Raw genomic sequence first — 11,821 nt, forward strand, 5'->3', positions numbered from 1 at the left:
GTATAACCAGTACTTGAGTGGGTCAATTAATTTTTTTTTTAATGTATTTATGTATGTTTTGAACACAGAAATACACTGGATGCTCACTGCTATGGTGCCAAGTTAGACAATAACCTAGTGTGAATATGCATTTTTAATACTGTATACCTTTTGTTATTAACTGTGTGAAGGCATAGCATAATGGTAGAACATCATACAGACACTTGGAATGCTTTGTAAGCATCAAACTGTTGACAGAGCACGACACGCATGAAGAATTCACATAGGCCTAAGAGTAAGGTTTGAGGTTTCTTTTTGCTCAGCGTAACAGTAATACAACAACAAAACTGTACACTTCATAGTTGCAAAACTGAGCTAATGGAACATATTTACAGCAATGCAAGTGATAATGATAAAAAACAAGAAACAGATAGAGCAGTCCAGTTTTGGGTGCAAAACACAGGTAGTGTAACAGATGTAAAGAAACTGGCCATAATACAAACGAAACATCTGGAGTTGTTTTGGAATGGTGATGTGGGAGAAGAAATGGAGCCTATGCAATCCTACACAGTAAAAAATGGAGTGTCAATATTGCAGTGTAAACGCATTTTTCTCTGAATAGAGTAGTTATAACAATAGGCAGAGTAAACTCGTCCAAATGGTAGTGTCAAAAGTGAGAGTAAAAAAGTGAGTGTCAACATTTCAGTGTAAATCTATTTTTCTCTTGATAGAGAGGTTATAACAATAGGCAGAGTAACTCCTCAGACAAAATAACTCTGCAGGGTGATGATTCCCCGCGAAAATTCTAGAACCGGAGCTGGAGCTGGCATGGCATGTTGGAAGTCGTTTCTCTCCCTGCGTGGTAAGTGGATTTGAATATTTATCGAGTTTTTGCTGTTTATGACCAACATTTTTCAATACACTGATGCTGATGATAGACTACTGTAGGCTATGTGTATTAGGTTAAATTAGGCATGCATATATGTAGGCTAGCCAATTAGTATTTTTCACTGATGCATTCGACTGCAATACTAGGCTACATAGCTTTTAGAAGTAGGCTGATGAATAGTTGTTTTAAATGAAAACAAGATCCGACTGCATTTGCTTGCATGCTGACGCCGTGTGGTGTGGTGAGTGTTGAAGTTTTCTCTTGTTTGCTGAGTTTGGGTTACCCTACCAAAATGTAGTGCTAAGCTAGCTAGCTTGACAACGTGGTTTTCCAGATTGTATGGGTTTCCCCCAATGGCATTAGCATTGCAACGGTTCAAAAGTTCACTTCAGAACGTGCCCAATGTTTTGCAAGGTGATGTGCTTGTGCTTAATTTGTGGCTCTGAAACCAGAAATGCTCGATGTTAACATTAAGAATATGTTAGTGTTGGGAACCGTTACTCAGTTTTATGGTAAGTTGTAGATTTGAGAGATTCATCTACTCGTCCACCACATAGATTAGCACGCTAAACATTGCCCGCTCGTGGTTGATGCTTGATACCAGGAATGTTCTGTTTGGGCATGCGTGGACACACGTGTAGTATATAAAAGTGATTGTTGATTCGTCACGTAATATAGCTACATCTAGAACTAGTCCCTGCATGGCTTGCCAAGTCTTCGATGCCGGTAATCATACACATGCGTTAAATATGGGTTTGGTGTCAACTCTGGTGTTTTTTGACTCATGCTGTAGTTGAGAACCACCGAGTTCTAGCGTTTCGCTTAGCCGGTGCAGCTTTCGTCAGTGCAGCTCAACAGAGGAAGAAGTGTGAGTGGAAGAGGAAAGGATGTATTGTTGTCGACGCGTTTCAGTTGCTTTGAAAGTTGTAGTAGTTGAGAGTCATCTGCTGACTAGCCTTTATTTTTTGCAAGTTTGGTAAATGCAATCCAATTAATGGACGAGGAAGGGGATATGAGTGTGGAAAGGGTGTTGTGTGTGTATGCGCGCTGGCAGGCTCGCTCTGTCGTGTGTATGTGTGTGTGACCTGACTGCTGTTTTGTTTAGAACACCGGTGCAGCTGAAGGCCAGCGCAAATGGGTGAACCGAGGACAGAGTGTGATGGGGAAGGTGTGTGTGTGTGTGGGTGTGTGTGTGTGAGCGAGCGAGCGAGAGAGAGAGAGGGAGAGAGAGAGGCCGCGTGATTGGATACTGCAATTAGGAGCAATTTACCTGTTTTCCCATGTTTTGCTGAAGAATTATATGCAATCATCTATTTAACAGATGTTATGTGGATGTGTAGTGTTGAGGCAACTTAGTTGGCTTTAAGAAGTTCATAAGGACATGGAAAAGGATGACTGTGTTTCATGTTCTGATCAGTGCCTCCCATACAGGTATCCTACAAACCAGCTTGTTAGTGTTCCTGATCCAACTGTGTGAGTGTGTTAATGTGTGAATATGTTGACGGGAATTAACAGTTTCTCAACTTTCTCAAATTTAACAGAAAATGCTGTTGCGTGTCTCATTTGGTGGAGTGCAGAAGTACATAAAGATGCTTGAACTGACGTTTGATGATTTCTTGAGAGAAGGTTAGTCGCCTAATTTGAATTGAAAGTAGGCCTATCTTAATGTAGCTTAATGTAACTTAAAGTGGTGACATACTGCAATTATTTCTCATCAGATCATTTTGTGCACTGTTTATTTTTTACTCCAGTGAGTTTGAAGTTCAACATCCCCGAAGACAGATGGTTGGACCTCAAAGTTTATGACCAGTCTAACACAGAGGTAGACGCCGAGGTTTTTGAGGAGCTCGTAAAAGAGTTCCATGGACCTTTCCTAGTTTCATTGGCCAATGGAGCACCTGGTAAGTGTTGCCTACTTGCATATGATTTACACATACATCATTTAGGTGGAAGTGTTGAACTATGTAAGCCACTGCTTAGAAGCCATTGTTTAACACTTTTTTTATGTATCTTATTATTTTTTTGCTACATTTTATTTGACCATGTGTTGGACAATGCTGTTGCAACTGTACACTGCACCTAGATATCTTTGTTTATTATCTAAATTTTGCTACTAATTACTTGTATACTGCTGTACTCTGTGCCAACCCCTTACTCTGTACTTGCTTGAATTTCCTCCTTGTAGGTCGCTCTGTTAAAAGGCGTCAGCTAAATGTAATGTAATGTAATTGTGTTAATATTTTCCAATGCTCAGGTAACCCTCAGTTCACATCATCTCCAGGGTCTACTGCATCTGACGACACAGTGATCCTCAACTTCTCCCTGCTTGAGCCAGCTGAGGAACCCCTTGAGCCAGCTGAGGAACCCGTTGCAGCCCAAGGCAGTCAACCTAAAAGGCCTTGCCGCATCAACTATGAAGCAAAAACTGTGAGTTTGTGGGTGTGGGTGGATATAGGGGGTTTAATTTGCACATCGTGTATGTATCTTGTTTGTTTCAGAATTACCAACAGTTTTTCAAAATACATTGCTGCATATATGAACAAAAGTCAAGAGACACCGCACACTGCTTACTTTTCTTTACTTTACTTTATTTTTTAGAGCGAACAACGCGTTTCGCCCAATGCGTCATCAGGTTCGCTCTATAGAGCCATAGAGCGAACCTGATGACGCATTGGGCGAAACGCGTTGTTCGCTGTAAAAAATAAAGTAAAGTAAAGAAAAGTAAGCAGTGTGCGGTGTGTCTCTTGACTTTTGTTCATTGATTCACCTCCTCCTGTCTCACACCTGCACCTGCATTGCTGAAGGGTTGTGCACAAGGACTCTCTTGTACTTACATTGCTGCATATGTTATCTTTTAGCTGATTGAAAAAATCCTGACTACAAAGCCTGGAGGTGACCGTATCATCGAGGAGTATGCGAAAACAAAATCAATCACAGATTCAACCAGAAGACGGCTCATCAACATACTTGCTGCAGAAATGACGGAAACACATGGGTAAGTATAGGTCAAATGTGTTATCATGAGACAGTTAAACATCATTGCAATTATTGTTTCGATTATGGTGTTCAGTGTCCTCTAATAATGTTGTTTATTGAATACACCAGGACCTCGCCGCCGCGGAGTGTGAAAGTGATGTATGCACAGGGGATTATTGCTCTGTTTCCATATCTTGAAGACCCATACTCACAGAATGGCTATGTAAGTAAAGGTTTTACAATATATCACCCCTTCAAACTGTTGCTTGTTTGAATGGTAACGCTTTATTTTAGTGTTACATCTATAACCACGAATACATACAATGTTAATGCCGGTATAAGTAACTTTTAAGGCATGTACTAAGCAAAATCAAACATTTGTTAGGTCCTTACTAAGGTTATATTGGTAATAAATCCCTAATTGTGCATGAACAAGACATTTGCAAACACATGCCTAACAAATGTTTGATTTTGCTTAGTACTTGCCTTACAAGTTACTTATACAGTATACAGGCATTAACATTGTATGTGCTAGTGCTAATAGATGTAACACTAAAATAAAGTGTTACCGTATGAGTGTACATTATACTGTGCATACTGTATATTATACATAGGAACACTACTACGATCCGGAAAGTGGTTCAGGATACATTGCATGGCGGTTGAAGACCATTCAACGAAAGGCTTCTGAGGAAAGAGTTCCAGCAGTTAAATCTCCTAAAGGTAACATTTATAATGTGGGTGAATGGTCAACCTATGAAGTGTGTTTAAAGGAAGATATACAACTGTGCAGTTCTAAACATTAACAACAAAATTGTTTTGTTTTAAAGTGGGTGGGCCAGGCCATGGACGTACTACACCCTTTACTGCCGAAGTCCTGACTGATGAGGAAGTGGAATCCGCTATCGCTGTGTTGAGACATTCTGCTGATGAGGAAACCATCCGTGAAAAAATGAAAACCACCTTCAGTTATCGCCAAGCAATGGTCAATGACCATGACAAATCTGCAGAGGTCTTCTCAGTTTTTCCACGGTTCCTGGACACACCAGGACTGGTAAGACATCTAGTTCTACATTCATTATATGTCTGTAATGGTATTTTTTAGATAGTCTAGGTGTAATGTATGCGTATTGTCTATGTCTCATTGTCTATGTCAAATTGTCTATGTCCACACCTAAAGTCTACGTCTATGTCTGCATGGGAAAGTAAGAAATGTTATTTCAAATTCTTTGTATGACCAGTAATGTAAAGAAATCGACAATAAAGACGACTTGACTTGACTTGATTGAAGAGTGAGGCCTATTGTAAAATGTTGCACAAGGTACTGACTTCAGTTGTCCTCCATTTCGTCTTTTTTTCCTTTTCAAATTACAGGTAGAGCAGGATTTCAGACTGATGTTTGGCGAGCAGACTGCCAATAAATTCCTGGAGCGATGGCCTACCACTTTCAGGGCAAGAGTCATTAAGGAAAGCCATGGACTGGTCCCCTCCACAGACCTTCTTGATTTGATGCACAATGCTGAGACATCCACTGAAGTTGAAAATGGTAAGTCTTTGAATATGGAGAAGCATGTTGCTAAATATATTGAGGACGGTGGAAAAGTATGGCTGAATGTTAACATGATGCTTTTTTGACTTAAGGCTGGGACAGTGATACGTCTGCCATCATACTGCTGCTACATCTGCTACCGCCATCAGCACAGGGACGCAAGAAGCCAGGGAAGATATCCGCATCTAATGCAGTGGATCACCTCATCAAATTCCAAAAGGTACACTAGAATTATATTTAACAATGAATCAAGTCCTCCCACCACCCCTCCACTCCAACAACACTTCATACCCCATACATGAAGCCTTTCCTTAGACCAGACTAGACCACCACCGTCCCCCCGGCACACACACACACACACACAAACACACACCATTTATAGTTGGGGAGTATAGTATAGTATAGTATGCCCTTTATTATCCCGTCATGGGGAAATTCATTTGTTGCAGCAGTAACATACAGATTGTGCAAAAACAGCAGACAGCATACATACAACACAGGACCAGGAGGTTAAAAAAGTATATATAAGATAGATAAAAATAGAGATTGAATAGAGAGTGATGTCATGTTATTGTTCTAATAAATTGTGTTATTGAATGTGTTTTGTCACAGACGGGAACAAGCCTGCAGCAGCATCTAGACAACATCACTGAAAGCCGTCAGCCCTACCTCCTTGCACAGGGACCCACAAAAAGCAGCATTCACTCCTTCTTCATTGCCATCGACAAGCACGCACTTCCATGCCAAGGCACCACCTCAGTCGGAGCCCTGGATGAACTCTTCAAGGTCCACTTTGTCTTTGGTACATCTTACAGTCCTGCCTTGAACAACTTTTTCACTTTTCTCCAAACTTCCATTTACAACATTGATGTAGGGAAAACTAAGGAAACGCCAAGAATTGCAGAGTTACGAGCTAGAATGGTGCGTTAGACTCAAAGGATAACTTAAGCCACTATCAACATGCAGCTGTAATGCTCACACTACCCTGGAATTGTCAGTACCTGAGATTTTTTTCCAGCCTTTTCTGAGATCCTGGTCATTGTAATGGGGGCAGGTGTTTGTTTACATTTAAAAAAAACCATCTTGATTTATTCCCAAAAACATTAAAAAGGTTATGCAACATCAGCAGACAACTAGCAACCAGTGATACCTCTTGAGAAAATATTTGTAGTAGGCCTATGTTAAGAATTTTTAAAAAGTAAACAAAAGCTGCCCCCATTACAATAGCTCAGATTTCTGAAAGAAAAAAATTGACATCACCGGGTTCTGACAAGTCAAGGGTAGCGTGAGCAATGCAACAGCTTATTGAAATTGACTGAAGTGGTCCTTTAAAGTGACACTGTCCCATTTTGGAAAAAGCTTATTTTACACCTCCCCTTGGTTTTACCGGTCTCGTATACTTTCAACCGTTCTCGGGTTATGGGAGTGCAAATTTTACCTCCAAGCTAGCAGTTAACATTGAGTCCTATGACACCAGTTAGCCACCAGCTGGTTTCATAGGACTCAATGTTAACTGCTAGCTTGGAGGTAAAGTTTGCACTGCCATACCCAGAGAAGAGTTGAAAGTAAAGGAGAACGGTAAAACCCTATTATTGAACTCAAGGGGAGGTGTAAAATAATGTAAAATAATTTCCAAAAATGGGACAGTATCACCTTAAACAATTTAGTGCTTTCTAAATGATCTTGGTGGAGTAAACGAACAATCTTGGAAGGCATCTCAAATTATTACATGGGCTCTGTACGGGAAGGACTCTTTATCTTCAATGTGGCCAAGTGGGATGCTCATGTTTGTTCAATAGTTGTTGTTGTTTTGTTTTTTTTGGGGAGGGGGGGGGTGGCAAGTGAGCAAGTGCCATGTGAATAGTGTGTGTGTTATTGCTGATGTTGAATCACCACACTGTCAAAGTATTTGGGGGTAGTGGTAATGCAAATCCAGCAGAACAGCCATATGGGGCAGAAGTTGAGTCAGAGCCAGCATTATCCTCACAGCACCTTGTAAATAATTGTGCCTCTGTCATTTCTGTTGTGACTACTTTTGGAAGATATTGTCCAGAAAATTCATGAGCATGCAAAAGAGTGTGTCTTTCAGTTGTGATCATACAGGACAAAAAGGTGCTGCTCACCATACCTTTATTTACAGAAGCTGTTCAAGAACATTTATTTGCTTCTGAAGTGACTCGGACAAAGATTTTGTTGCTTTTCCAAAAAGAAAAAAAGATTTTGTTGCTTTTCATGTTGATGATCTTCCTTATCCAAGAATGGAGAGAATGACTCGCTATGTACATTGAACCACATTGTTTTCTCCGAGGAGTTATTGGCAAATAAATGCTGCTACAGTACTTTGATTGTATGTATTTTCTTATGTTATAGCAGTTAAAAGCAATACTATTTCAGTAGTATAATGTACACTATATAGTGTATTTTAAAAATGGAAACTACTCAATGTGGTGAATTAATTTTATATAAAATGAAATAAATATAAACTATGTGGTGTATTTTAATAATGGAAACTACTCTATGTAGTGAACTAATTTTATATAAAATGAGATAAATATACACTATGCGGTGTATTTTAATAATGGAAACTACTCTATGTAGTGAAATAATTTTATATAAAATGAAATAAATACACACTATGTAGTGTATTTTAATAATGGAAACTACTCTATGTAGTGAACTAATTTAATATAAAATGAAATAAATATACACTATTTAGTGTATTTCAATAATGGAAACTACTCTATGTAGTGAAATAATTTTACTCTGGCAGTGTAAAGAGATCAGTGTTTTTACACATTTCATTGTCAATTTCGACACAATGTAGAGTCAGATTAACTCTGAAAATCTTACACTGTCTATAGTGTTAAATATTTTTACACACCTCATTGTTAATTTTGACACAAAATAGAGTAAAATTAACTCTAAAAATCTTACACTGGCCAAAGAGTAAATTTTACACTATTTTTGAGCGGGACCAAATGTTATCTGACAGGGGGTTAAATTTAACTCTTAAAGAGTAAAATTGACACTCCAGTTTTTACTGTGTACAGAGTGTGGAAGGCCAAAACAGGACACAGGCTTGTCAAGTGATCCGGTTTCTGTAGTACCGAGTAGTAGTAGTCTGTAGTATGGAGCCTCTGCAGGTGTCATGCAACTCACAGCACTCCTGAGTGTTGTGCCTGTCAACAACACAGACATGCAGCGGTCATACTCAACGTGTAACATTGAAATAGACAGAAAATTAAAACTGTAAAAGGGGTCTATGCTGCTGTATATGAACAACAAATATCATTATCAGTGAATATGGTACACCTGGAGCAATTAAGTGAAGAACCAGATGAAGGTGGGAGACAAGCTGTATGAAGACGAGCAATGAAATGAAGAATCACATTGTAATAACAATATACACACCATGACTGTGAAGGTGGAAGACAAGGTGTATGAAGAAGGGCCGGAAATCTGTTCAGGGGTCATCAGTCAATGATGAGTGAATATGACACAGCTGGAGCAATGAAATAAAGAAACACATGAAGTTAGGAAGGGCACTGACAATCTGTTCAGGGGTCATCAGTGAAGTAAAGAATCACATAGTAATAATAACAACACACCAAGCAGTGAATGTGGGGAGGGGGCAAGCTGTATGAAGAAGGGCCGGATATCTGTGAATGATGAGTGAACATGACACATCTGGAGCAATGAAATAAAGAAACACATTGTTACAATATACACACCAAGCTGTGAGTGTGGGGGCAAGCTGTATGAGGAAGAGCAATGACAAAGAAACACATGAAGTTGGGAAGGGCACTGACAATCTGTTCAGGGGTCATCAGTCAATGATGAGTGGATATGACACACCTGGAGCAATGAAATAAAGAATCACATGAAGTTAGAAAGGGCACTGACAATCTGTTCAGGGGTCATCAGTCAATGATGAGTGAATATGACACACCTGGAGCAATGAAATAAAGAATCACATGAAGTTAGGAAGGGCACTGACAATCTGTTCAGGGGTCATCAGTCAATGATGAGTGGATATGACACACCTGGAGCAATGAAATAAAGAATCACATGAAGTTAGAAAGGGCACTGACAATCTGTTCAGGGGTCATCAGTCAATGATGAGTGAATATGACACACCTGGAGCAATGAAATAAAGAATCACATGAAGTTAGGAAGGGCACTGACAATCTGTTCAGGGGTCATCAGTCAACGATGAGTGAATATACAATATACAATATACACACCAAGAGCAATGAAATAAAGAAACACATGAAGTTGGGAAGGGCACCGACAATCTGTTCAGGGGTCATCAGTCAATGATGAGTGAATATGACACACCTGGAGCAATGAAATAAAGAATCACATGAAGTTAGGAAGGGCACTGACAATCTGTTCAGGGGTCATCAGTGAAGTAAAGAATCACATAGTAATAATAACAACACACCAAGCGGTGAATGTGGGGGCAAGCTGTATGAGGAAGAGCAATGACATAAAGAAACACATGAAGTTGGGAAGGGCACTGACAATCTGTTCAGGGGTCATCAGTCAATGATGAGTGAATATGACACACCTGGAGCAATGAAATAAAGAATCACATGAAGTTAGGAAGGGCACTGACAATCTGTTCAGGGGTCATCAGTCAATGATGAGTGAATATGACACACCTGGAGCAATGAAATAAAGAAACACATGAAGTTCTGGGGTAATCAGTGAAGTAAAGAATGACATAGTAATAATAACAACACACCAAGCTGTGAATGTGGGGAGGGGGGCAAGCTGCATGAAGACGAGCAATGAAATGAAGAATCACATTGTAATAACAATATACACACCATGACTGTGAAGGTGGAAGACAAGCTGTATGAAGAAGGGCCGGAAATCTGTTCAGGGGTCATCAGTCAATGATGAGTGAATATGACACACCTGGAGCAATGAAATAAAGAAACACATGAAGTTCAGGGGTCATCAGTGAAGTAAGGAATCACATAGTAATGATAGCAACACACCAAGCTGTGAATGAGGGGAGGGGGGCAAGCTGTATGAAGAAGGGCCGGATATCTGTGAATGATGAGTGAACATGACACACCTGGAGCAATGAAATAAAGAAACACATTGTTATAATATACACACCAAGCTGTGAGTGTGGGGGCAAGCTGTATGAGGAAGAGCAATGAAATAAAGAAACACATGAAGTTGGGAAGGGCACTGACAATCTGTTCAGGGGTCATCAGTGAAGTAAAATGATAGACTGGCAGACAAAAAAAAATAGACATTAATCCACCACTCATTCAAATCAATCAGAAACTATTTGATTTCACAGAGCTAAAAGGAGAAATACAGGTATACGGCGCATTGTCAATGCGGTGCACATCTGGCTACGGACTGTGCAGTAGTTCGACTAGCCAACTTCAAAACTGTTCAGCAAACTGTTCAGCAACTGTTCAGCAAACATCCATGGTTTACTCAACAGAAATATATATTTCTCGGTTTCTGAAATACCTGGGGTCATCAACTTCAGTACTTTAATATTCGGGACTCAATTGTAATTTTTGTAGCTAGCCATCCACACGTAAATGCTTACTCGCTACGCTAACCACATGCAGCTACATGCATTCAAATAGCTGGGAAGATCAAACCACGAATGTACACGGGTAATATGGCGTTATATGAATGTGGGAAGTAGAAAACACAGTCGTTTATGATACAGATAGTAGCGCATTGTTTAGGATTGTAACGTAGCCACTATGCTAACTTAAGCTACCAGAAGTGGTTATTCATTCCTAAACAGCGTTCGTCTTTAACATCGACATCGCAATTTTCATGCAAACCACATGCAATTACATAATTGAAGGCTATACTTTAGACAACGGATACTGAAACACAGAAAACATTTCGATTTGTTCTCCCATTTATCAACTTACCGAGAAAGGTGTCGACAGTCAAACGAAAGTCTACGGGGCCCACTTCCGGATATGGAACTTCTTGAAGTCTACAGGGAGGAGCCATGACACGGAAAATAGACCCCGCCCCTTGCCCACGTATGCCAATGGGATATACACAACTCTTTTCTATTCATGACTCTGGGTAGAAGATGCTCCATGCCTGAGTTAGCTAGCTCCCGGCTTTTGCTAGCTGTCGTTGGGCAGTTAGCTGGGATTGCTAGTGTTGTTGTTTTGATTGAAATTCCCTTGGCATTGATATCTGAAAGTGAATTTCAACCACAGAACAACACTTAATCAACCGTTACTGAGTATGAGGGTAGCAACTAAGATTAAATGTCACAGTTGTGTGTCACAGACGTTTGTGTTTTAGCTCCTGTTAAAAGGGTATCTAAGTTTCAGCGCATAACACGGAAACCGACGGTCACAGACCTATGAAATCAACATGAAAACCGATAACACAAAATGCCTCATCTCTTAAGTCATCGG

General features: G+C 40.0%; 1 protein-coding gene and 1 long non-coding RNA gene across 3 annotated transcripts; one reads left to right on the top strand and one right to left on the bottom strand.

The window, feature by feature from the left end:
• Positions 1-645: 645 nt before the first annotated feature.
• On the top strand, positions 646-6,706 carry LOC134451923 (uncharacterized). The gene is made up of 11 exons (XM_063202319.1): positions 646-841; positions 2,410-2,494; positions 2,620-2,769; positions 3,123-3,295; positions 3,727-3,863; positions 3,974-4,067; positions 4,459-4,567; positions 4,675-4,898; positions 5,219-5,390; positions 5,486-5,613; positions 6,006-6,706. Exons 2-11 carry the CDS (start codon positions 2,413-2,415, stop codon positions 6,321-6,323), a joined length of 1,587 nt encoding a protein of 528 aa, XP_063058389.1. The 5' UTR covers positions 646-841; positions 2,410-2,412; the 3' UTR covers positions 6,324-6,706.
• Positions 6,707-8,449: 1,743 nt separating this feature from the next.
• LOC134451924 (uncharacterized) lies at positions 8,450-11,453 on the bottom strand. 2 transcript variants are annotated; one of them, XR_010035313.1, is made up of 3 exons: positions 11,315-11,453; positions 8,805-8,895; positions 8,450-8,572 (listed from the first exon to the last, which is right to left on the bottom strand). It is a non-coding gene; the product is annotated as an uncharacterized LOC134451924 (long non-coding RNA). The 2 variants fall into 2 exon arrangements; XR_010035314.1 differs by lacking the exon at positions 11,315-11,453 and adding an exon at positions 9,002-9,247.
• Between the last annotated feature and the right edge of the window lie 368 nt (positions 11,454-11,821).

Source organism: Engraulis encrasicolus, chromosome 7, assembly GCF_034702125.1.
Source record: "Engraulis encrasicolus isolate BLACKSEA-1 chromosome 7, IST_EnEncr_1.0, whole genome shotgun sequence".
In the NCBI taxonomy this organism is placed as follows: Eukaryota; Metazoa; Chordata; class Actinopteri; order Clupeiformes; family Engraulidae; genus Engraulis; species Engraulis encrasicolus.

Coding starts and splice junctions, on each gene's coding strand:
- LOC134451923 (XM_063202319.1), top strand. CDS start 2,413: ATGCTGTTGCGTGTCTCATTTGGTGGAGTGCAGAAGTACATAAAGATG. Junction 4,068..4,458: donor CATACTCACAGAATGGCTAT/GTAAGTAAAGGT, acceptor TATTATACATAG/GAACACTACTACGATCCGGA. Junction 5,391..5,485: donor ATCCACTGAAGTTGAAAATG/GTAAGTCTTTGA, acceptor TTTTGACTTAAG/GCTGGGACAGTGATACGTCT.